The sequence below is a fragment of the Myotis daubentonii genome, chromosome 3, assembly GCF_963259705.1.
Source record: "Myotis daubentonii chromosome 3, mMyoDau2.1, whole genome shotgun sequence".
NCBI classification, from domain to species: domain Eukaryota; kingdom Metazoa; phylum Chordata; class Mammalia; order Chiroptera; family Vespertilionidae; genus Myotis; species Myotis daubentonii.
Genome location: NC_081842.1, coordinates 24133251 through 24159978, shown reverse-complemented (window position 1 = coordinate 24159978; position 26728 = coordinate 24133251). Strand labels below are relative to the sequence as shown.

Below are 26728 nucleotides of genomic sequence, written 5' to 3'. Positions count from 1 at the left end.
TGTGTGTGTGTGTGTGTGTGGTTTCAAAGACCTTTTGTTTTCTAAGGAATTACATCTGCAGAGCAAGTATGTCCTCCAACCCCCTCCTCCCAAAGCCCAAAGATACCCCAGAGGAAGAGTAGCGAGGTGTACAGGAACGGGAGAGGCTGACTCAAAACTACAGTTTGTGTGTATGACAAGGGGAGCCCTCATCCACTCCTAAAACGGCCTTGGGAAATACCCACATTAAACAAAAGTAAAACATCTAAAATTGATATTGCCGGCAAAAGCACAAGGGCAACTGAGGAATAGTGGTTCATCACTAGGAGACAGAAAAGCTATTCAAGACCAAGATGAGAGCAACAATGTGCTTGGAAAGGCAGTTTTTGTCTTCGCCTGTCGCTGAATTCCCTCCTGCCACCCCCTGTGCCCGGGCAGATAAGGCTCACAATGGCTTTCGGGGGCGCCCTGCGAGCCACTATCTCAGCACACAGACTGGGGAGCCCGTTCAGACCCCCGCACGGTGCTGCTCAGCCTTTCCCATGGCATCATTCTTCCGCGGCGATTCCCCCAAACTTGACAAGAACAAAGAGAGGTGTTTGGTTCTGCCTGGGTAGATATCGTCGGTCCCCACATCTAGTTCGTCCCCAAGTCCCTTCCATTCTTTCTTCAGGATGTGGTGTGCACCGTCCCAAGTCCCCTCCTCCGGTCCTGCCTTCATCCCTCTGGCCCAGCCCACCTCAGTAGCAGTATCTGGTGCCGCTGGTCTCTGGGGCAGAGCCACCTAGGCTTTCACCTGCTAATCTGCACAGACATTTACAGGCGAAATGTTGAGTATCTTCTGCATTCTAAATTTCACTTAATGGACAAACAGTATATTTGTGGGGACAGCTGCAGGGCCACTGGGGTTCTCAGGAACACACTTCAGGAAATAACATCCTAACCCTAAACTAAAGCCAGCTGGTGCTCAGGAGCTGCCAACAGCTGCTTGCTTCTGGCTCCTTGTGCAGATGATGAAGCCCACGTAGCCGGAAAGGGCCCGTCTGACCAGGAGGAAGGAGGTCCTTAAACTCCCCAAAGAAGGAAGATGCGTGAAGAGGATTGGTCTGGAGCATCACTGGGGGACCCGACTGATGCAAATGGCACAGGGGTGCTGTGGGACTAACGGCGGGTGGAAGCTTGGGAGCCACAACACTCCCCCACGGGATTCAGTGGTGGGAAAGGGGAGAGGTGTACAGGAACGGTTTCCCCCAAATGCCCTGTCTCCCATCCCCTCCCTGGGTTGATCTTCCCCTCCTTTCCAGCTCGATAGGTTTCTTACTTTTACTGGTTATTGGGTGTGCTGGCTCTATAATGCCGACAGTACTCAATTCACTACTGGCTCTGGAAGATACCGCCTCTAGTGTCCTCCTTTCTGCATTGCATAACTGTTACCTGGTCAGTGCTTCTCACACACCAGGGTGCACATAAATGACCAGGGCAACACTGTCCACCAAGGGGAAGAGGAAAACAATGCGCCATTGAGGAAAATCTTCCTCAGGACTGGGCTGCATTGTGCCAGAAGCTGATGAATACTCTGGTCGTCCACAGCCCATCAAGGAACCCAGGACGCCAGGAGGTGGCTGTGACACAGGTGGGCCAAGAGGAGAACTGCACAGGCGGCCCTCTGCCTGTCACACATTTCTTATACCAGTAGTTCTCCAACTTGGTTATGCATGAGAATCACTGGAGGGCTTGTACAAACAGACTATTTTTCTGATTCCGGAGATCTGGGGTGGGGCTGAGAGAGCGCATTTCAAACAAGTTCCCAGATGCTGCTCATGCTGCTAGTCCAGACACTTTGAGAACCACGGCTTCCACCAATGGAACAGATCAAGTAGCCGGATGAAACAGGGTTGGTTCTTCTTTATCTGAGCACGAATCTGTTCCATGAGGAATGGCCAGGCTCTGCATCCAGGTGGATCTCATTTGTGGCCGTCTGGCCCCTGCCCAGGCCTTGCCAGGATGCCTGTTCTGAAGCAATTAATGATCCCCTGGCTTCAGGGCAATCCATTGCCTAGTGATATCTGGCATCGTCGCCATTAGCAGCATCCCGCCGGGAATGCACTGGGATTCTATTCCGGGGCCCCCTGTGGAGAAGTGCTCTTCCTTCAGAAAAAATGACAGTCACTCTTCTCTCCACAGCTCGTTAAGAAGGGCGGCTTTCCTCTAACATGTAGGGGCAGCACTGCAGTGTGGAGTCCTTTTAAACATTAGGAAGCAGAGGTACACAACTTATTTGTTCATTAGGCAGATTTTCTTTAAAATAGAAACTAAAAAAAAACCCCACACAAACACCCAAATATACTGGTGGCATTTTCTAATTATTTTCTCTCTGAAACAACCATGGGTTTTGTCACAAGATCAAAATATAAAAAGAGCATTTAATGAGAAAATATGTCTTACACTTTTAAATGGCACATGCATAATTATTTGCGCTGTGTGGGTTATGTCAAGTTCTTGCGCCTTGTTTTATCCCCGGGGAAGATTCTGATGACGAGTGGAAACATAAGTTGAATAACCCTAGGATCTTCATGAGAATCCCTGGAGGGCTTGCACAAAAACATGGACTATTTTTCTGATTCAGAAGATCTGGGTGGGGCTGAATGGATACTAAGTCTGGACACTTTCTTTTCAGTTTGCATTTCTCATGGTTTCCATTTGACACTTACACTAAACAGTCCAGAAAGGTTTCCTGAAAGGCTACTGAAATCTTTTAACTTTGCACCTCTGGACGAGGTGTCAGGCCGGACTGCTGGTCAGTGCTGGGACCTGGCCTGGGACACCCAAAGTCCAGGAGGGCACCCACGGGGAAGGACTCCAGGACATGCTTTACCTGAGAACGGGCAGGCAACCATAGTGCTGGGAGCCAGTGCAGAACGGAGATGTTTGCAATTACTTGTTAGCCCTGAGGACGGTGTTGCCTGTTGACTGCACTGCTGGTCCCCACGCTACAGGCAGGCAGATAGAGGTGCTGTTGTACAGACTCCCGAAGACCTGAATACTCTCATTGTTAAGGACCAGAGCAACGGGACTTAACAAACATCTGATCTAGGGCTGAAGTTTCAGGAGCCACTCACTGGCTGAATGGGAATTTCGGTGACGGTAACGGAGCCCAAGGCGCGGCCCACAAAGTTGACTGCTCTGGTGCAAGTGTTTCCACGTTCAGTCCTAGGGGGACGCCGCTGAAAACTCAAGTTTTCCTCCCTTATGAGCAGCGTGTCCCAAACATGAGCTGCTGGGAGCATCCTGGGCTCTTTCTGGTCCTCAGATGACCGAGCACACTGTTATATGGGAGCTCTATTTTTATCAGGTGCATTTCAGAGGCCTGCAAACCCATCGCAGTCATTCAGTGTCACTGTCAGGACACAACAGTCTGAAACACCTACTGGATGGTTATGAAACAGCTGCCAGGAAGCCAGTGTCCCCAATTTCCCACCTCACGGTGGACTCAGGGTCTGGGGGAGCCAGACACAGGCACGTGACCAGGAAGGAGAGCAGGAGGCCAGGGCAGGGAAGCTGAGGTCAAGAAGACCCAAGTTCACATCTTGACTCTGACACCTCCTAGTGCAGATTACAGAAACCCTTTAAGCCCCGTTTCTTTTTTCTGAAAAAAAGAGATAATACTACTATCTTTTAGGTTGTGTTAAGGATCACATGAAATGCTATATAGAAAGTAGTTGGCATGGTGCCTGGCCCAGAGAGAAACTTATTAAATGGTAGCTGTGAATATTAAAGGGAGAGATGAACAGACTGCCATACCTCGGTGTGGGGTTGGGGGGACGAAAAGAGATAAATCAAAGAACTTATATACTTATATGCACAGCCCATGGACACAGGCAATAAGGTAGTAAAGACCTGGGTGGGGGAGGTGGGGGAGGTGGGGCTGGGAGTAGGCAGTAAAAGGGGGGGAAATGGGAGACATCTGTAGTACTATCAGCAAACACATACATACATACATACATACATACATACGTTTATTTAAAGAAGGGACTAAAGAGAGCCAGAAATAGCCAGAACAGACAAATCCATAAAGACAGCAAACAGCCCTAGCCAGTTGGTTAAGTGGGTAGAGTGTCAGCCTGCAGACTAAAAGGTTCCAGGTTTGATTCCGGTCAAGGGCATAAGCCCAGATTGTGGGCTCAATCCCCAGTAGGGGGCGTACAGGAGGCAGCTGATCAATGATTCTCATCATTGATGTTTCGCTCTCTCTCCTTGTCTCTCTAAAATAAATAAATTAAAATAAAAAGACAGCAAACAGATTAATGTATGGGGAGGAAAGAATTGGGAGTAATTGCAGATGGATACAGTGTTTCTTTGTGGGTGGGTGAAATTATTCTGGAATTAGACACTAGTGGTTTGCATAACCTTATCAATATATTAAAACCCATCAAAATTTGAAATGGTATGTGAGTCGTGCCTCATACATTATGGTATATAAATTATATCTCAATTGAAAAATAAACCATACACATTGTTTTTGTTACATGTGTGTGGTTTATTACTTTTATTGAGCTATAATTCACATACCACATGCCCAGAAAATCTAGTTACTTGAAACAACCGTTCCCTGACGATGCTGGTGAGCAGGGTGATATCCGGGGAAGAACCCTGAAGTAGGAGCCGAGGCCTCATATTTACATCATCTAAGACCCTCCAGGCCAGTTCCTCCCTTCAAAGGAAGGGAGGCCCTGCCTCAGAGAGCGGGAGCGATTGTCCCCAGGTGGCGAGGTGGGCCCAGGCTCCGGGTTCAGCAACTGAGCAGTCCTTCCAGCGCATTCAGCCCTCACAGACAGGAAGACGGGAGGGTTAATGGAGGTCGACGGCTGCTTTTCCTCCGTAATTGAGTGGGGAGGGCAGAGCTCTTGTCTGGGATGGCAGCTGGCATCCTGTGTTCCTGTTTATTGCAATTTATCTCCAGCAGTCATTCCCATTCACCTTTTAAAAAAAACATGAGGCGCAGCTGTGGCTTCACTTTAAATATTGTTCCTTCCAGCCTCTTAATGTTTCCACGGCTCCTCCCTAATCTTTCACTGTAATTGGATGCACAACACTAGAGACGGCACCTCGGAGGCACAAAGCGGGGCGAGCAGGCCTCCCCGTCCTGTCCTCGACTGCACAGGCCTGTCCCGCTCCTCTCTGCGAGGGGCAGCCTGCGGGCAGAAGGCCGGACGACTTCCCTGGGTCTGCTCTGCTCTGCTCCCGGACACAGTGGGAGCCAGCCTTCTGCCGTCTATGTTACATTTTCTTGATTTCCTCTCTTTCCATCAGTGTAACTTGGATCTTTCCAGGCTCTGAGAGGACACGAGCTGCGTGTTTTTTCGGTCCACACTAGCTATCCGGACATCCAGGCAGCATCATCCACATCAGCTTGTTTGTGTGCTCCCTCCCTCCTGCTCCGCCCCCCCCCCCCCCCACACACACACACTGTAAACTCCTTGAGGGGAAGCCCATTCTCTCTTCTGCGATCCTGGCCTTCCACTTGCTCCGTGCTTGCTCCTAAAGACAATCAGCTGTATGGGCTTTACCAGAGGGGCGGGGGGGGGGGGGAGGGGGGGTTGCGCAGAGCAAGGCAGGGCAATGACGACTGAACATACACACCTTGGATTCTGCCAGGGTGCAGGCCTTCCTTCCTAAATACTGAGATCTGTGTTCTGTTGAGTACAGCTTCACCGCTACTGAGAAAACCAGAGATCCTAACGAGACATCTTGCTTACCGCCGGACCTTCCCCCAGGAAAGGGAACAGATGCCTACTCTCTTCCTTCCCCCGCCTGGTGGAATCTAATTTTAGTATCGGAAAGTGACCTTTCCCCCCGCAGGCTGTTTGCCTGACTTTATTACAATCTTGTAAAATAATCCCTGTACCCATGTGGTATTTATTAGTGCAACTGGTATAGGAAGTTCTGTCGTATCTAGGCCGGGTATATCAATTTTCCAACTGTTTTTGACAACTGACCTCATAGTCACAGGAGGGAAAAGAGAAATTATGAAAACTTGAATTTAAATTTAAACATTTATTTAAAAATATCTATTTGTGTATGTTTTATATGTACGTAATATATTTTTACAATGATATGTGCATGTAACTTATGAATAGAATATATGTATATTAGAGGCATGGGCTCAAAAACATTTTACTGATGGGTACAAGGTCAAAAAAACCTGCAGACCCCTGCTTTATGGCACCTAATTTAATTTTCTACTTAGTCAGCCAAACAGCAAAAACAAAACATTTCGGGGGGAAAACTTAGAAAAAGAAGATTCCAATTAGGAAAAGTGACTTTTATACTACCCAATTCTTTTCCTGCTCTTTGTATTTTAAATAAAACATGTTGCCTTGTTTTGCTAGACGTTCTTAATGAAATTAAGACTAGTTTGTTTTTTTTTAGCATAATGAAGCCTTCATAGTAAACAGGATATGCATAAATTTGAAAGCATTTGCCTGAGCAAGGCAGTTAGAAAGCTGAACCGACAAGAGAACAGCTCTCATGTTTAGGGGCCAGAACAACATCGCCTGACCTCTGGCATCCTCCTCATCGAGGGGTTTCATCTAGGGGTGCTCCGTACTTGACCTATCAGACACCAGGTCTCCTGAAAGCTCACGTGGCATCCCACTGCCTCAGTTAGATAATAGGCTTCACACTGCAACTCTGTATTGTTGTTGCTGATGTTTTAAAGCGACTCGAGCCTTTCAAGCTTGTGGCTTTAGTCCGTGCTGTATCAGGTTGCCTCCTATCATCGCTCACTCATCCCAGGCATCTGGGCTCTCAGGTTCTAAGGAGCATGAAACTACAGGGGCCTTTCTTTTATTGTTATTGCGTGAGCAATGGCATGTTTTTCATGTTTTCCTAAGTGCAAACTGACCTACACTTTTCTATCTGAGACGTTTTAACAAAGAAAACCGAGAGCCGTCTTTTGGCCCTGAACGTAAGAGGCAGGGTGAGAGGCGTGCACTCGCTCTCCTGGGCTGGGTAAGTGACTGACTCTGATTGCTGCACCCACTTCCGGCAGGAGGGGACTGCTGAGAGGTGTTAGGGTTTCAGGACTCTGTGCACTTACCACCTCGGGCATTCATTCCCTCCTTGGGGATCGCAAGGGACAAAACCCACGCAGGGCAACCTGGCAGGTCATTTAAATCTCTCTCACATATTTAAGTTTCAGCTTCTGGAGAAAGAGCATAAATTATTCTGGGCTGCTCTAAGAAAGAAAGCATATACTCAAAACAGCCCCTATTCTCACACACAATTATGCATATAAGATGCAAACTGCCATATTTTGCATTATTATCAAGACAGAAGCTTCTTTCTGTCTCTCACTCTGGGGGAAAAAGTTCGTGACATACTTGATCAAATTAGAAGTTTAGCAGCAAGTCTTCCTGTGTTAGTTCCATGATGGAAGGGCCCTTCTCTTTCATCCTGAGCTGTGCCGTGACCTACATCTGACTTAGGGAAAATAATAAGGGAGAAGGACGGAGCATGTGTTTAGCCTTCTGTGGACGGACAAGCACACACTTGTAGTTTAATTTCATGACCTCACCCATATAACTAAAGCTATTTTTACTTGGGCCTCTTACTACCAGACAATTACCATATAAAACATTCCAAAAATATATTCACCGGCTTTCAAAAGAAAAGGCAAGCAAAGAATTAGTAGATACCGTATCAAATTTTGAAAACCCCACATCTTCCCTTAGTAAAACTTAATATTTAAAAAAAGGCCAAAATTAGAAAGATAGGTTAAACATTCTAGTAATTTTTAATTGCAGGTGAATTTTGAATGTGTCAGTGATTTTAAAAATTCTTCCTTTATATAAAAAGCCTGCCTAGCAACTAAATGTATAATATAAATTTTTCAACTTCAGAATAACAACATGTGTATTCCAGTTACTGCTAAAATATAGTAATGAATACAAGCTGGGAAAAGCAGAAAGAAGCGCTCTCCCAGCTTAATGTATTCAATTCTGTGCATTTCAGCTTTCCTGAATATATTATGGCCACGGCCACTGACTGTGGAATTTGGCCACTTCTCAAGGGTGATCTTTCTCCCAGTTAGAAAAATGGTCCAATTGTTCACAAACAAAAGAACTCTCTCCCCCCTTACCTTTTTATAATTCCCCTCCATATCCAATGGGGATTCTTGACTGATGATGTCATCCATTCCATCACTGTCCAAATTCATCCTTTGACTCTTTAGAATTTTACTTGAGAAAGAACCTCTCCTGAATTCTGATAGGCTGATGTGCCAATTGCTCAGGACCCTGCTCACTGCTCATGCTGACGTGGAGAGCCAGCTAAGAGTCTGTGCCCGGCTGTGCGTGTCCTTGTCCTGCTCTGGCTCGGAGACACCGCCCGCCCGGCCTGGTCTGCCCTGTGCGCTGGCACAGGGGCAGCTGCCGTTTTCTGAGGCTCGCCCGGCACTGACGCTCGGCCTGCGGAAAGCCCAGTCTTCCCACCATCTGCCGTGGCCTTCCCCTGGATGATCCCGCCTGGGCTCCTCTCCACAGCACCTTTCCTCTTCCCAGCCAAGGAAAAGCTGATTCCACTCCCCGGCTGCCCAGGTCAGGGCTGGCTGTGGCTGGGAGCTCTGGGAGGAAACCAGCAACCTTATTCTGAACCCGGGGCAGAGTGGATGAGATAAAAATAGATGCAAACAACCCAGCCTCGCAGACTTCACCAGCGAGTTAAAAGCCGGGTGTCCCATGACAGAACGAAAACAGTATAATTTAAAGGCTAACCTGTAAGACAGATGTTTGCTTTTCCTTTTTTTCTTTCTCCCACAGCCAATCATTTCTTAGCGTCAGATGTAAATGTCTCATCTGGTGGCAGAAGCCCCAGCACAAAGATGAAACTTATTTCCAACCCCGAGAAGGACCTCTCCGCCCGAGGATCGGCGCTTCGCTCTATCAACACGGTCAAGAGAAAAAGGTCCATCAGCTTTTCTTTAAGATTCAGCCAGTGGCGGGCTTTTTCACAAAAGAGAAGGTTCCTTTCTGTTGCTCTCCTCACCCTTTCCCCAGGGCTTTTGGTTTCGTTTACTGGCTTTACATACAGAGAAGGAAAAGACCCACAGCTGGAGGATGTTTGGGTGCAAGAGGCAGACAAACACACACACACACACACACACACTCATGAATGACTAGCGCCAGAGACTAAAATATATACCCACTGCTCAGAAAAAAACAACAACAACAAAAAAATGGACGTTACTGTTTGCAGAAGTGGGCCAAAGCGCTCCAAGGGCAAGCTCCGTCTAACAACACCATCTCCTCCTCTGACAAGTGTAGACAGAAAGCAGCAGATGTACTAGCTCATACCTTTTCCAAGATGAATTCTTGACCAAGTTCCATGCTGTGAAGAACACCCTAATCAACCAAAAAATGCCATAAGGTAGCCTTTTGGCATCTGATCCTCTGCTGAAATGCTGGAATTCTATTGTCTATTTCCACAAATTTTTAAAAATTCTGTTTGCTCAAGACTGGTGGCATGAATGTGTCTCGATGTAGTTGAGTGTAGTCCAACTTTTGCAAAACAAATATCTTCCTCTGCAGCCCCTGACCCAAATCCAAATCCTCCCCGCACTCCACCCTCGGGGCCCCCGCCCCTCAGTCCCCAAGAGAGTGACCTGCACATTTGCAGACAGAACAATGACAGGTTGTGTCTCAGGAGCCCCACTTGCATTTGGGCAGGGCTTCTCCCTAGCAGAGACCTCCCATGTCTTATTCTCTTCCAGACCCCAGGACCCTCATGCCAAACAAGGCTCCTGCTATCTGCACACAAGGGCCCCAAAACACCTCCCAGGGCTGTGAGGCCATGCTGGGTGCTGCCCCAATGTGCGTGTTCCCAACACCGGAGCATTCGCCAAGGCTAAGGCTTTGGGGTTACAATGAAGCATCTGAAACGTAAAGGATCTGTGTATATTAAATCCTGTCAAAGGAGGTCACCTGAAATGAAGGAAGCATGCATCTTATTACAGGCCATACATTAATATAATAACAATAGTTACCTTTCCTGAGGGGTTGCTATGGGCCAGGCACTGTCCATGTGCGTCTTACACGTCTTCGATCCTCACAGTCACACTATGGAGTAGATGCCATTATCATTTGCATTTTATAGCTGAGTGAGAGCTCAGTGAGGGAAGTAACCTGCCCACAGTGAGTCTGCTTGTGAATGGGCAGGCCAGAGGGTGAACCTGGGCCCTCTGCTTTCGTGGCCCACATTCTAAGTGGGCGTGCCAGACCGCCTCCCACTGGCTGCCTTGGTGAGAAACAGATGCCCGCACTAAAATAATCAGGCACAGCTTTTAAAAGCTAAGATTCAGTACAGAGAGGATTCCGGCAGCACTTCTATAACAATATCACATACTGACTATCAAACGCACTTCAGGAACACCCAGGACGTATCACCACTATCCCCTGCCAGTTAGACCTCAAGAAATAAAATGAGAGCGCCTCCACCGAGGACAGTGACCTAACACGTGGTAGAGTGGATCTTTTCCAGTTCAACACGGTGCTTCTGGTGCCACTTCGGCTCCTTCCCGTCAGCCACAGGGTTTCAAGGCTGCTTCTAAGGGGGCAGGGCGTGCTTATTCACCTTGTTTCCCCCACAGCACCCAGACACGGCCTCACACACGTTAAGGGAACAGTGAAGAGCTGTTGCATAAATAGACGAACGCAGGAGAAATGTAAGTGTTGCTTAAAATGTTTCCTCTAAATGCTGTCCATGGTAGGAAATATTAATAGTTCACATTACTGCTTTTCAACCGAGATTTTCTGTGGAGACCACATATGTTCAAAGTTAAATATGGGTCTGCTTTGGTTGAAAGAGGGGGGCTACCATGAACTTCAGTCTCTGACCTTGGTTAGCATCCTAGTCCACTTAGCAATCGACGACCAAGAGCTAACATGGATGAAATTATAAAAATGTAGAGACTGTAAGACTTAGTAAGATACATAACACTATAAGCCTCATCACTAATGTCGTTTTCATTTCATTTTAACAGGGTGGGCTTAAATATACAGTTAAAATGACCGAACTCTTGAACTCATTATTAACTATGTATATGTATATACATATTCAAATTAATATACAGTAATAATATACTGACTATATATATATATATACACACACACACACACACACACATTAATAATATATTCTCTTTTGGAGAAGGCACCTCAAAATCCAAGATGAAATTTCCCAGCCAAACAACAGCAACAAGGATTTGCACTAAGTGAAGGATGAACACCATTCTGCTCCACCCACTACGCCTTTTCAGGCCATAAGTGATTCTCTAATAAGCACTACCCAGAGGCAAGTGACAGAACATCCCTCCTGAAACACGATGCGAGAGCTTGCAGGGTGGCCCCCGGTGGTGATGAATTTTCTCTGCATCCTCCCCCAGAAGGTGCTCAGCACAGACACGCTCACAGAAGGAGCTGTACCACCGCTGTCTGGGTGGCTTGTACCAACTTAAAATATCTGGTGATTTCCTATCATGTGGACTGACCTGTGATGTATTCTACAGCTTTGCTACTCAAAGTGTGTTCTCTGACATTTCCTGGGAGCTGACTGGAAATGAACACTCTGAGGTCCCAACCCAGACCTACTGAATCAGAAAACACATTTTTAAAAACAGCTCTTGGATTTGTGAATGCACCTTAAATTTTAGAAGCCTAGATCCAGACCCTGCAAAAATTTATTATACAGCCATTATTCTTTTACGTTAGATCATATTTCTGTGCTTGGTGGCAAGACTCTGACTTTAGATGTTTGGGGTCAACACTGTAATTAATTTCACTCCCAAGAGGTCCAAATGAATACAGGAAAGGAAAAAACAAACCACTTCACTGGAAGATGAGCCGTATGCAATGCGTGGTGGATTTGCAGTAGCTATGCAAACAAGGGGATAAAGCCACTCACGTCCTTTCTACAGAGACGTTTCTCTGGTTCCTTCTCCAAAATGAATGGTGCTGGCTTAACATGGGCCCAGACACTGACGCTATCCCTTAGAAAACATACACACAGCCACTTACAATCCCTGAGGTTTAAAGGGCTTTTTTCTCACCCTCTCCCCTGCCCTGAAATTCAAGGACTGGACCGGAGAGCTTCAGTTTCCTGTCAAGCCATGCCCTCAACTGCAAGGTGCATTGATCACGTGAGCTAATGCTTTTAAATGATCATTATCGGGCCCTGGTGGAAATTATTGACTCTGAGAACACTGACCACATTACTGGGAAATCACTTAGGCATTGCCAAAAGATTTTCCAGTTCACAGATGGGAACTCTAATTCATCCCGACTCAGCCTGCAGCATCCACTGCCTGCCCTACAGCCTGAACATCCAAATTCCACCTGCTATACAAAGTGATACTTGAGTTGTCATATTTTTTTCAAATTAATTGTTTTTCTTCTGTGCAAAGTTCATTTATATTTGCTTTGCTTTAAATCTTTGCTGTTGAAAGTATTACATAGATCCCCTTCCCCCCATTGACTCCTTCTATCCTGCTCCCACCCCCCACCCAGGCTCTCCCTACCCTATTGTCTGTGTCCATGGGTTATGCATATATGCATATGAGTTCTTTGGTTGATCTCTTTCCACCCACCTCCCCACCTCCTTTGCTTTGCTTCTCAATTAAGGCACTCTGATAGCTAGATGAGCCATGAAAATATGCAGGGAAATTTTTAAATGGACTTTTCAGTGTATGTTACAAAATTAAAATAATGGCATTGGGAGTGTGGGGCAGAGGAGGTGACGGTGTTGGGAGTACAGAGAGTGCCAAACAGTCACCTGCATTAAAATGCTGAGGACCACAGACATAAATCTCTGTGCCCAATCTCTGTGCCAGCACAAGGAACTCAGCTGCGGTCACTGTGGGCCACAGCACGGCGTCCACACGGAACCAGGATTCATGTCCTCACTACGTTTCTCTGTGTTCTGAGCATTCTTTCCCCATTACTGGCTCTCCTATGCTGACTGTCATTATGCCTTTCTGAGAGTTGTTTTCTTCTGAACTCAAGCAGTTCTGTCAAAGTGCTTTCTATTTCAGGAAGCTTGGTAATTTCTGATGCTTTTAGATAGTGCAAAGGAGAATACTAAGTGCACCAAATCTTCCCTTGGCAGAGTGGATGTAAATAAATAATAGGAGATGGCTGTATTAATGCTGCCCTACACACAGAGTGTGTGTTCGATGCATGTGAAGTTGGAATTAGTTACCCAAGGTTGTGTGTGTGTGTGTGTGTGTGTGGACATGGGGTCTCTACTCTTCAAAAATCATGAATGTACTGACATGTACCAGAGAGATGTTCCCATTTCCTGTCTTCCCCAACACCACCCTCTTTCCAAGAGAAAATACTAGATGTTTGGCTTAAATAGGCGTTGCATGTTTATTTCTTAAAATCACTGGATGCCCGAATCCTGATGTTTGAGGCACCAAGTGCTATTTAAATGGCAATGTCTGAGCTTCTACTAAATTTCTATTTCAGATCAGGTGTGTAATGTAGCTCTGTTGAGATGATTTTTTTGTTTGTTTTCATTTGGACATTTATTGCTTTGTTCCCTCTGTGTTAAGACATATAAACTAGATTTTCAGATATCTTTCTTGGCTAAAAACAAGTGCAGAATTATATATCCAGAATTCTTAATTTTTAAGGTGATAGATATGTTACTGCCTCCTCAGAAAAACACACTGTATCTCAGCAAGGCAAAACACAACTATACCCAGGCAAAACAATGAAAACAAAGTATTATCCAACACCACTGACTATAGGGAAAATGTTTCCAGTAAAGACATTTATAGAATCAGACAGAAAACTGTTCCAATGAACTTAGCTGTAAACGCCTGCATCAAATAGTGCACTACAATGCTTTGAAATTCCCTTTTCCATTAGGTCAATATATTTTTCCCTGCTGTGGATGAAACAGGCTTAAATTGGGCGGAATCTTAAATGAATTCAAATTTGATACCTTTGTTTTCTCATTCACAGGAACAAGGGATTGGGAAATGAACCCTCGCTTGGCCTGGTGTCAGGGGGGATAGAATATATTTCCTTTCCTTCGTTAACCATTAAATAACCCAATAGAATTTGAGCGTGAAGGCTGTTTACTACTCTCTCTAGTAAGAATTTTCACATCTGGGTGTACTACTTAAACTGATATACTCCCTAGCTTTATCATTTCAGACCAATATAGGCCACCTTTTATTTTATGTGCTGGGTATAGCACTTTCACTGGGCCGAAACATTTTGCCCAAGAAAAATTTGGTGTTTAACAGGAGGCAGTTAAGTTATCCCTCCGTATGGTAAAAATATTTATTATAACTTTGCAAAATTCAACATATTAAGAAAGGCAGCTTGGATATGAGTGCTTGCCTCAACCTATCACAGGTGTTTTGAAAAAGCGCTTGGGGACAGACCATGAGGTTCACCTTGGGAAAATTCATGGGTGAAGGATTAGTAGGTACGGAGGTATATTCTTAATGCATTGCCTCTGGGAATGCTGGGATGTTTGCCTCATTCATTTTGTCTTCCCCTGCCCCCCATTTTGGCAGATGGGATGTCAGAAATGCTGGCAACTGGCCAAGAGGCTCACAAGCCAGGTGCCTGGACTGCTGGGGTCAGCTTCACCAACTAACTCCCTGTTGCAATGCGGAGATCCAAGGTTCTCCCTGGTATTGTGATGGTAAATCCTGATCCTGAGAACTCAGAACATCACCAACCGCAGAAAATGCAATTCAACCCAACAGACATGCATCGAACACACGCTCTGTGTGTAGGGCAGGACAGGAAAATAAGGCTCTGGCCTCCAAGAAGACTGCTGTCTAATGGGGGAGACAGGCTTATATGTCACTCGCTGCAAATGGATTCTCAGAGGTAAAACCAAAGTGCACTGAGAACTTCTGACTGGGGACCCGAGAGAAGGTGCCCTTTGAGCCTTGACAGTTGCATCAGCCTACAACAGGTCGAAGCAGGTGCAGTGTGAGCAGGAGACATACCAGGCCTGTGGTTGGCAAACCGCGGCTCGCGAGCCACATGCCCCCTGAGTGTGGCTCTTCCACAAAATACCATGTGCGGGCGCGCATGTACAGTGCGATTGAAACTTCGTGGCCCATGCGCAGAAGTCGGTATTTTGTGGAAGAGCCCGTATTTTGTGGAAGAGCCACACTCAAGGGGCCAAGGAGCCGCATGTGCCTCGCGAGCCGCGGTTTGCCGAGCCGCAGTTTGCCGACCACTGTACCAAGCTGAGGAACCAAAGCAAAGCAGTGATGGCAATGAGGGGCAGGAGTGTGGGATCTGGAGGGAGGACTGTGTCCAGCTGGGGGTTCAGGTCATGGTTAGGCCTTAAAGGCCATGCAAAGGGGTGTGGGCTGAATCCCACGGAAAATGGGGAGGCATTCCAGGTTTCTACCGGGCTTCCTCAAGACCAGGCGTGTGTTTGAGGAAGAGCCTCTTTAAGCTCCCCAGGGAGAAAGGAGATGAGAGTCATTGACATATCACCTTACTTTCTTTTCTTTCAAGGCTAGATTCCCACAGTAGCAAAGAATGAGAGGGCATGATCTGTATCTGAGGTGGTCGAGGACAATTGGGGCGATGGAAGGAAAGGGATGAAAGCACGTCATTGTTTGTATATACACACACACAAGTCCCCAAAAACCAACTGCTGGGAAAGAGGAGAAAATATTTGGGAGCTTTGAAGCAAAACGGACCCTCTGACCCCAACTTGAGCTGTCACATTAACAATATCGCCAGGCTTTCTACCAGGGGCTGTTTAGAAGAATGTGGCATAAGAAGGCTGCCAGGCCCGGAGCTGTGGGCGAGGCTCTTTCCTGAAGAGGCTGGCTTCCTCCCAAGTCTGGAAGATGGAGGTCCACAGCTTCATCTAAACACGGCTACCACGGAAAATGACAACACATGCCTCAGTAACCTCTTCACTAATGTAAATCCGAGGGAGATAAGTACATGGCGAGGACGTGAGAGCCTTTAGAAACACAACCACCACAGAAAATCCCGCCCCAGCATTCCTCTCTGATGGTCCCTCCTTGGGCGAAGCTGTTCTATGCACAGTGCTTGTAAAACGCCTGCAACCGAGGTTTTCGGGCTCCTGGTAGCAGTGAAACTCTCTTTCAAAGCAATCATCTACTTGGAAAAGCAATATACGAGAATCAATTACAGTTTCCTATATTAGCAACAAACAACTGAGAGCGGGAGTGGTGCATGGTTCTCCCTGGCTGCTTTCCAGCCTTCACGGGGTCCCTGCTGTGCACCAGAGAAGGAGCGCACTCTTAATTTCTGGTAACAGACCTGGTTATGCAGAAAGGTGGCCTCTCACAGGGGACCTGCCAACTTCCATGCCAGGGTGATGAGTAGGAAAAATCCCATTTCCCAGATAAGAAAAGCAACAGGAAATATGGGGATCATTTCACCCTCAATGAGAACTTTCAGGTTAACGGCAGGTGTTGGGGGAGGGAGGACAATATCAAAACATAAGAAACCAGGGTGCTATATATCCTGGCCTGGTAGCTCAGTTCATTAGAGCATCCGCCTGATACACCAAGGTTTCCGGTTCCATCCCCGGTTGGGGGACACACAAGAATCAACCAGTGACTGCATCAATGGGTGGAGCTGCAAATCTATGTTCTTCTCTCTCCTTCTCTTTCTCTCTCTCTCTCAATTCAATAAAGAAAATTTTATAAAAAGAAACCATGATGCTATAGTACTTTATATATAGTAGGCATATCCATCCATATTACTTGAGGGCTTGCTCTAAGCACTGGGAAAGCATATGGATACAAATATGAAAATCCCTGCCCTCATGGAGCTTACATGGTGTGAGGGAGATGGAAAATACACAAATCAATATGTACTCTGATAGATGGTAATGAATGCCAAGTATACAAATAAGTTACATAAGTGTAACAGAGATGTTGGAATAGATTTGGAAAGTTGGAAGCTGACATAAGTCTAGAGAAGGTAACATTTGAGCAGACCTGAATAAGCTATGGGGGATACTGACAGGAAAAACACAGGATGGCCAGTTGAATATGAATTCCTCATAAACAGTGAACGATTTTTTTTAGAATACACATGTCTCAAACACTGTAGGAGATTTGCTAAATCTGGCAGCCCTAAGTGGAGCAGCATATGCCAGGTAGGAGGGAGGGGGGATGATGGGAAGGGGGAATGTGGGAGGGGACTCTAAGAGGAAACAGGGCCCTGGGTGGCCCAGAGTTTTATTCTGAGCAGGATTTTGAGAGGAGTGACATGCTCTGACTTAGGTTTTAAAAGATCATTCAAGGGCAAGAGCAGCAAGAACAGTTAGGAGGCCATTACTGCTGCAATGATAATGATGACGATGATAATATAATGATAATATACATCTAGACATAGGCACCAAAATGAGCATGGAATTTGGGGGGAGGGGAGGGGATGGCCCCTGAAGCCGCATTCATGAACTCTCCATTAAGAAACATTGGTATACTTTTATGGTAGGAAAGGAATCAGTCCTAGAAATAAATTCTATCTAGTCAGTAGCAATGCTAACCTCAGGAAGTTGCTTTAACCCACGACATTATCATTCTTAAAAATAAATAATTGAATATGCCATCATCCCCAAGGGGGGAAATTTCTGAAACACATCAGACTGTTGATATTGGCATCACGAGTGACTGTGATAACATCAGGCCAAGGACTTGGAGAAACTGCCCTTTCTGAATCCAATCTCAGTGGTGCCAGCTGGGTTCTAAGATTCAGGTGTCTAAGTGAGATCGAGACTTTGCTTCCAGGTTACTGTTTTTGTCTTTGCTGAGCTACGGATAAAGGGGATAAAGGGAGGTGTTTCAAAAGAACAAACAAATGAAGGTAGTTCTACCACAGAATCCTTGGAGGTGCAAGATCTATCGACTATGACTATGTGCCTGATACCCTTAACTGCATTGTGAAAACGAGCCATAAACACTTCAAAACTATCAAACACACAATGACAGTGTTACATGTTGTAGATCATATAAAAGAAAGTCAGTTTGTCCTCCTCTGGAAAAGGCAGTAGGCTAACAACATCCCTCCTTTCCAGATGAAACTGCTGACATTTGACCAATGTTTGACCTAGAAAAACAGTGATTTCGTGTTCAACCTAATGAAAAGATATAGGGAATCATCCTGGAGTAGCTTGCCTTTCAAAAATTAAATTACAGAGTTTCTCTAAAAAGAGAGGAGAAAAATTATCTTAATTATGATAGTCATTTAATCATCTGGAGCCGTGCCAGAAGTAGGCCGGGTCTGCAGAGATGTTGACACTCTCCACTCCCGAGCTCTGTCTCATGTGCGAATGTTGTTTCCTCAGCATCTTGACCCCTTTCTCTTGGGAAGAATTTCTGTGAAGCACACATCTTGATACGTAGGCTCTATATGGACCTAAATGTACCATAAAGGGAAATACTCTACTATAATTACAAAATTGCAATTATGAAGCAGAGAAAGAGGTGGATAAATATATTCTACAGGCACACTTTACTTACCCGGGAAACCACTGCCTGAAAGTCTTGTGAAATGTCCTATTCCGCCTGCATGCATTTACCCCTGTGAAATCTGACCTGGGGAGAAACACCTGCTCGTCTCAGGTAACCTACCTCACACAAGGAAGAGGCATTGTTGAGTGAGAGCGCTGGTCTCTCAGAGCTTCTAAACTCGGTCAGCTGAGTAAAGCCCGATATTACCTATCCAGGACTTAGATGAGCCATGCCAGAGGTGCAAAGAGCAATTTCTCTGAGGACATTCTCACTGTCTGTTTACAAGGAGGATCCTTGCCATGTTGTCTCCACCCAGGAAGGAGTTATTAACACTCTAGAACTGGTCTTTGGGAGGCATCGAAGTGTTTAATTCATAAACTCCAGACAGCAAATTAGCATATAGATGAATATGCATTGTAAAACATTTTCTACTTGGGAGTTTTTTTTATGCATGCGGGTTGGTACCTTCCTTCTTATTCACTAACCACGTAAAAACAATCTATTTGTAAAAATAAGTTTGGAAACACAAGTGCAACTTTAAATATCACAGATACGCTGGCTGATCTTTGAAAATTTCTAAGATCATCGATTACTTCCTATTTCCATCATTTCCTTAAAGACAATCCTAAAAACTGGACGTGAAGCAACTCACATCCTATGCAATGAGCAAACACCATATTCTCCGGACTAGATCCCCCCCGCCCCCCTCACCCCAAGCCCCTTAAATTCAATTACAGTTGAAATAGTTCCTCTTATTCGCAGGCAGACAGAACACGCCAAGCACAGATCACCTCGGTGGATTTCACATATGCCTTCAAGGCCAAGGAAACAGTGTTTTCTGCCCCATTAGTCCCAGAAAACCTAATTACAATTCAGATACTGGATGCGATGGAGGCCAGGAGTGGAGGATGGCAAATCCCTGGAAAATCCGGAGAGGCAACCTGCTGCTTGTCGAAGAAGGCCTCCCCTCGCCTCCCAGAGGACGCCGGCCTCGCAGCCAGGCTGTAAATCTTACCTGGTACGAGCAGTTCTCCTGATGCACCATCTCAGTGCATCCTAGGGCGCAGACCCCAAGCAGGACGGCGCTGCGAGGCTGCGGGAGCGCGCGGGGCACCCGCGGCGGAGAGCACGCCCTGGGCAGGCAGGGCTCCCCGCAGAGGAAAATGGATGCTGTTTCCCGACCAACCTGCGCAGTGGCACCGCCTGTGCGGGAGGCGCGCAGCGAGCTGGGCTGAGCCGAGCTGAGCTGCTCTCCCCTCTCCGCGGAAACCAGCAGTGAGGCTCACAAACATGGAGCGAGGACCGGGCTGGGGGAGGGGGCGCTCATCACTGGCACAATCAGCCAATTATATTAGCGGCACAAAGAAAGGGATCAGGCTGGGGCTGGGGCTGGGGTGACCTTCTGGTGCTGTAGGCAGGCGGTTAACGGGCGTGGAAACATTCTAGTCCTCATTAAAGGGGAAAGGCCCGCGAGGGAGAGAGATGGGCGCAAATCAAGGCTGAACTAGATTTCTCACCCCCCCCCCATCCCCATCACCCCACCTCCCTCCCCGCCGGCATCACCCTGCCTTCCCACAGAGGTTGCCTGGATGGTGCTTATAGACAGAGAGGCCTGAGGGCTCAGTTCAGAACTTTTAACGTGCGAGAGGGAAACCGACCCCCTCTGAATGCAGACACGGAAAGGATGTTTTCTGCGCTGAGTTTATGAAGTGTGTGTCAACTTTATCACGAAATGAAGGATCTTCGTTCTTTAAAAAAAATATTGTTTTGTACTTCTTTTGATACCCCACTAATTTTTGGCTCTCACCTGCTTTTTAAGTCCACCAGAAATCAGGTGAAATAATTATTCCTATAGTTTTGGTTTGCTTGTTTTTTAGGGACAGAGCTTATTAAAGTCAGTTTAATTCATTTCATGAAAATGAACCTAAATTGCAAGTTTTTTATAGGCTTTGTGTGTGTGTTTACCTATCATCCATCTATCTATCTATCTATCTATCTATCTATCTATCTATCTATCTATCTTTATATAGATCCAATGCTGTGACTCGACTATGTAGACATCTCCAATCCTATATAATAAAAGGTTATATGCAAATTGTCCCCTCCATCGGGAGTTCGACCAGGGGGCAGGCTGGCGGGCCAACCGCCCGAAGCCCTTCCGCCCAGCCAGCCCAGCTGATTGGCCTGATCAGGGCAGGCTGGCCAGACCCCACCCGTGCACGAATTCATGCACCAGGCCTCTAGTGCTTAACGAAACCAACCACTGTGCTTAACAGGCAGCAATGCAAAGAACTCTGCACTTGCAGATGGTAAGCAAAGGAAATACAAGTTGGACCATACATGTTTCTGGGGACCAAAGGATCCAATTTCTGAACTGCTTCCAGGCCTTTCTAGGATTTTAGGATTTATAAAAAGGATCACCCAGGCCTGTAATTTTTGAAGCTAGCTTAATGATGGAAGATTAAGAAAAGAAACACAATAAAATAAAAATTTTCTTATCTATTTTCCTCTGTTGCCATTGGCAGTTTTGTTGTTCCCTAATAAAATGGCCCTGAGCACATAACGGTACTCAATAAAAACTTGACTGAATTTAGACCATCGATTAAAAAAAAATCAATAGGGATATTATATTTAATATCTATCTATCAATTTATCTTCCCCAAAACTCTTATTAATAACTGCAGCCTTCATTGTGCTGCTGAGAAAGAAAAACAAGTACTTTTTGCCCAAGGAACGAAATCAACATGTTTGATAAGCGTTCATGTCACGCTCTATCTTAAGGAATGGTGAGAGTTTCCATTTGGAATAGTTGGTGGCATATTTTTAATTGTATAACAAACATCTCTGTTACTTGGAAAGAGAAAAACCTATTTTTTGAAATATTCTTCGTTTTTGCTCTTTGAGATTCAAACAGGAGAAAAGTTGGCTACCTCAATTCAAGGCCGCTGACACACTCACATGCATGGCTTCAGCCTTCCGGGTCAGGGGAGTGAAAAGGTGGCAGGGAGGGCCCACATGTCGATTGCACAGCCTCACATTTCAGCACTGGGTTCACGGGTTAAAGGAAAGTATTCTGGAGACACACCCTCACAGCTCCTCTCCCTGGAACACAGCAGAAAGACAGGGCACATAACATGTGCAAGACATTTTAGGCCTCCTGGTTGGCAGGTGGCATGATGAAGCAGAAGCCTGAACTAGATTATGAGTCTTCTCAGACGAAGAAAAGAGGACAGAAACTTTTCAGGGAAAGGAAACAGTGTGCAACATACCCCCACCCCAACCTCCATGCTTCCCTACTGAGCACTCCATGCAGGACAGAGAGGGGCAGAGACGGCTGTCTGTGTGGAGTGCCGTGTTTGTTACACAACCACCTAGATGCAGGCTCTGGAATCCCAAGTATGTGCAAGGACAAGCAGGCCAAGGCAAAGGCTTCTTTTGCAAGGTAGCAAATAAGATGAAATGGAAATCTTACGCCTAATGTAAAAGGCATAATCCCAACTTTCCAAGACAGAACAGTTTTAACTTCAAAGGCTGTTCAAGCTTGACTCAAGTTACTACTTTGACAGTCTGTGACCTTAAGACTCGGGAACATGCTTTCCAAAGCTGTACCAGGCCACTTCCTGGACTCTGTTCTCTTCTGAAAACTGGAAGCTCTGCGACATATTACATAAGCTCCTGAAGACATTTATCATCTGTTGTTAAAAAAAAAAAACCTAAACATGATCCCACTCTTCACAGTTGCTGTTCCATAAATAGTGGAAGTGACTCAGAGGTGGCTCTGGGCAGAACAGATTTCTGACAATTGTATCCCAAATCCTGACCAAAAAAAAAACGTCTCAAGTGGCATAAACAAGTTGAAAAAGAAAAAAAGAAAGAAATATATTAAGCAAGTTTCCCTTTGTAGTCATTCACTGGAAAGGACTTTATGTTACAATTTAAATTATGATTTGCTTGTACAAAAATCTTTAAACAGAAACCAGCTGTTCCAAGAACATTTAAGCTAGAATAATTTATCGAACTACAGTAATGTTTGTTATTTTTGAACTAAAAATATTGATGAACTGTTTAAGTACGGGTTATATAACAAAGAGATTCAGTTCTTTTTCCCCAAGTCCTCACGACTTTCCTTCCCATAAGAGGTATTGGGTTTCAAATTTAGGCAGGACCTCAAGAGATACACCGTTAAGTAGGCCTAAGAAAGTTGTTCAAGACTATAAATCCTCCTTCAACAACAAAAAGGTACCAAAGTAAGAGGGGGAAAAAAGCCCAGATATTCTGGTTTATACCTTATGAGTGTGTTCAAATGAAACAATGCTAAATGAGGATGCAGGAGTCCTGGCTGGGTAGCTCAGTTGGTTAGAGTGTGGTCCCAATACACCAAGGTTCCAGGTTTGATCCCTGGTCAGGCACATACAAGAATCAACCATTAAATGCATAAATAAGTGGAACAACAAATTGATGTTTCTCTCCCCCCCTCTTCTTTCTCCTTAAAATCAATTTTTTTAAAAAGGACTCAGTAGAGTAGATTTGGAGAAATGAACCCCCATTGACTGAGCCAATGTAGTCTGGCCTTGAAATAAAAATTTATCATCAAGTAAAAGTGAGGTTGCAGTGTAGTACTACTTAAATCTCAACCCAAGTTATGTTTTAAAAGGGAAAAAATTACCATTATTCCTATTTCTGCCACCAAGCAAACTATTGTGTAATTAAATCCAAAAAATATTTTTTAATCAGAGCAATTAATAGCAACAGAATGAGGGTTTTGTTTTTTTTTTGACAGTAAATATAGTGATAAAAAGTCACACCCACAGGTCATCTGGGCCTACAGTTTCAAAAGTGAATTATTGGGGTTATGGACTGACCTGGAAGGGACACAGGGAACTTTCTGGCACAAGCTGTATGACTTGATAAAGACTTGGCTTACTCAGGTATACATTTGTCAAAAACATACTGAATAGTATATTTAAGATTTGTGCGTTTCATTGTATATGAAACGTATCTTAAAATAATAAAAAAAGTTCTGTTAACAAATTTTAACTACTTAATGATATGCAGACTGAAGTATGTAGGTGGAGACTTACTGATGTCTGTAACTTACTTTGAAACTAATCAAATAAATGAGATGAACTGATGGATGGAGGGATGGATTGACGGAAAGCTGTGACAAAGCAAGTTTAGTAAAACATGAATTCTTCAGTCTGAATGGTGCATAAATGGGTATTCACCTAAACATTTTTCAGTTTGAAAATATTATTAAAGAAATGTTGGGGGGGAAAATAAGTTACTGCGGGCTACAGAAGATGAAAAAGAAAGTCATTGTTCTCAGTATTAACCTTTTAAACTTTCCTTAGAAATTTTGGAAAGGCAGGAAGAAATTTTATATAGCTTTTAAGTTTTGCTTTTTTATAGGGCAATGGAAGAAAAGGAATGGTAGGAGAAATTAATCCTGTTCACTTCAGAGAGAAACAGGTCTTTGAGTGAGCCACCCAAAGAAGAATACAACTGGCATCACCCGAGACAACAAATCTGAGAAAATGGCTTTGCAGTTTACAAAGTGCTTTTCCCAATGTCTCCCTTGATTCATACAACCCTGTAGTTGAAACAAATTTCTATTATGTGCCATGTGAAGAAGTGTTTCTGCCCTCAAAGACTTTGGTAAGAGAAATAAGGTAATACACAAATAGCTGCATATAATGATGAGTGAATGAATTAAGTGCATCCAAAGAAATTTTGTTGTTTACTCAGTAGAATTCAAAAGAGGAAGAAAATTCTTAGCTAGGGCAAACCAGGAGTCGGCAATAATCTTGTTTGTTTGATTGTTCTCTTCTTAAATGTCTATTTCTAGATTAATGTCAATTTCCTCAGCACTTGGGTCTTGGTTTATTCAGTGTTCTTATCCTCAGAATCTAAACTAGTATCTTGAATATAATAGGTTCTTGATAAATATTTTTGAATGAATGAATGATTATGACCTTCAGAAAGTTACCTCATTGTTCTTAGCCTCAGTTTCTTCATTTCTATGAGAATAACATGTAAAATAGCCCTTAGTTGCTCGGGAAAGGATCAGAAATAGATTTTTTTGTCCTCTCCTAATTAAAGGCAATAACAACAGTCCAAGGAATAAAGGGAGGCCTGAAGGATGGAGGTGATAGTGGGAATGGGAAGGAAAAGACAGGGGGGATGCATTCCCTGAAACACCATGATAAATGATCTGTAGGCACCTAGGCAATGATGAGACATGGGGGAGTAAACAAGACAAGGAATCATAAGGTTCAGAGACCGCTGACGAGTAACACTGGTGCTGTGAAAAGAAATACGGAAGTTAGAAGAAGGAACTAATTCTGAGGGATTGGGTTGCAGTAATGAGGTCTTTTATTTTTCACCATAAAGTTATGAGTTGGAGGTGCAGGAGGCTCACAAGAGAAGTCAGGCCAACGGATAGAATTTGGGGGTCTTTTTCAAGGAGAGAATAGTTGAAGCTATAGAAATGGATTAGATTAAGGAAGCGATTACAAAGAGCTAATGAGAAACAATGACATCTCCATGGTAAACAAAATAAGGACACCCCCAAATATCTATATCCTAATCCCCACCTGGGAAAGGGCAATCAAGGTTGCTAATCAACTGACCTTGAGATGGAGACATTATCCTGAGTTATTCTGACTGGTCCAATGTATCACAAGAATCCTGATAAGGTAAAAGGAGGAGGCAGAAGAGGAAGAACCAGAGAGATGGCAGTGTAGGAAACACTAGGGTTGGTTGGCTTTGAAGACAGGGGAAGAGAGCATAAGCCAATGAATGTGAGAGGCCTATAGAAGACAGGAAAGGCAAGGCAATGTAATGAGAGGTCAAGAAGAGGGAGAGGAGGCTGACAGAGCTCAACGGTTTCAAATTCTGCTGGGAAACTGAAAAGACTAATAGTTAAATGGGAAACCCAACCGAAAGCCATTAGTTTTGACTATTGGAAAGTCATCAGTTTCCCTTAAAAGAATAATTTTGGTAGTGTTTTAGGGGTGGATGCCAGGCTATAAGTGGTTAAGAAGTTGAGGGACTGAGTAGAGAGTAGTTTGTAAAGTTTGTGGATAAATTAGAGCAGCGGTTCTCAACCTGTGGGTCGCCAACCTGTGGGTCACGACCCCTTTGGGGGTCGAACAACCCTTTCACAGGGGTCGCCTAAGACCATCGGCAAACACATATATAATTACATATTGTTTTTGTGATTAATCACTATGCTTTAATTATGTTCAATTTGTAATAATGAAAATACATCCTGCATATCAGATATTTACATTACAATTCATAACAGTAGCAAAATTACAGTTATGAAGTAGCAACGAAAATAATTTTATGGTTGGGGGTCACCACAACATGAGGAACTGTATTAAAGGGTCATGGCATTAGGAAGGTTGAGAACCACTGAATTAGAGCTTTAGGGTAGTAGCTTGAGTATGTAATAGAATTAGAGAGTTTGTGATTATGGCTGATTTTTAAGACGGGGGAGATCTAAACATATAGGTGGGCAGAAGGGAGGGAGCCAAGGAGTAGCGAGAAACCGACCATGGTGAGTGGACGATAACTGAAAGGGCCAGGTCCTGGCAGAGTGAGATCAGGAGCACATGATAGGAGTTCATTCAGCCTTGGAACTGAGGATATGGTGAGTAAAGTTACCCACCAATGTTAAGGAAGGAGGAGGTTGCAGGGAAGATGGGGAAGACGCAGGAGCACGGATGGGTAAGTACCCTTGATTGGGTCTTTCAAGGAACAGCGATGCTATAAACTGCAAGGACAGGGAGGCTGGCTAGGGTGGTGGGACCAGAGAGGCTGGACCAGCTTTCCCAAGAGATGTTGTAGGGGATGTTGCTGTATTGCTTGAGAATATTCAACTAATGCTATAGGAGAACAAGATAAACAAATGGAATGGATAAAGCTTATAAGATGTGTTAAGTGTAGGTAATGAATATGTAGTAGCTTGTCACACAGAGGTAAAATGGGTAACTGTGTTAGATTTAGACAATGAATAAGCAAGTACACAGAGGCAGAATTCATGAGATGTACTAAGTATTGCAAAGTTCGTCACCTGGATGTCTTAGACTAGATCGAGCATGTGTGCCGAGCACAGAGCACAGAAAGTGATAGAAAGACTGAAGAATCCTCTAATAGTCACGGCACACTGAATAACCCGAAGCACACGAGGCACTCGATATTCATCTG

General features: G+C 44.8%; 1 protein-coding gene across 5 annotated transcripts in view; it reads right to left on the bottom strand.

The window, feature by feature from the left end:
• Positions 1-26728, bottom strand: part of SCHIP1 (schwannomin interacting protein 1) — a 118890-nt gene that overhangs the window by 36148 nt on the left and 56014 nt on the right. The window contains exon 1 of one of the 5 annotated variants that reach the window (XM_059686908.1): positions 19533-19786. The exons of 3 other annotated variants lie outside the window; for them this stretch is intronic. In XM_059686908.1, coding sequence (XP_059542891.1) covers positions 19533-19562 — 30 coding nt within the window. In that variant the 5' untranslated portion in view covers positions 19563-19786. Of the gene's footprint in view, positions 1-8119; positions 8587-19532; positions 19787-26728 lie in introns of those variants that run through there. One more of the 5 variants, XM_059686907.1, reaches the window with a different exon arrangement.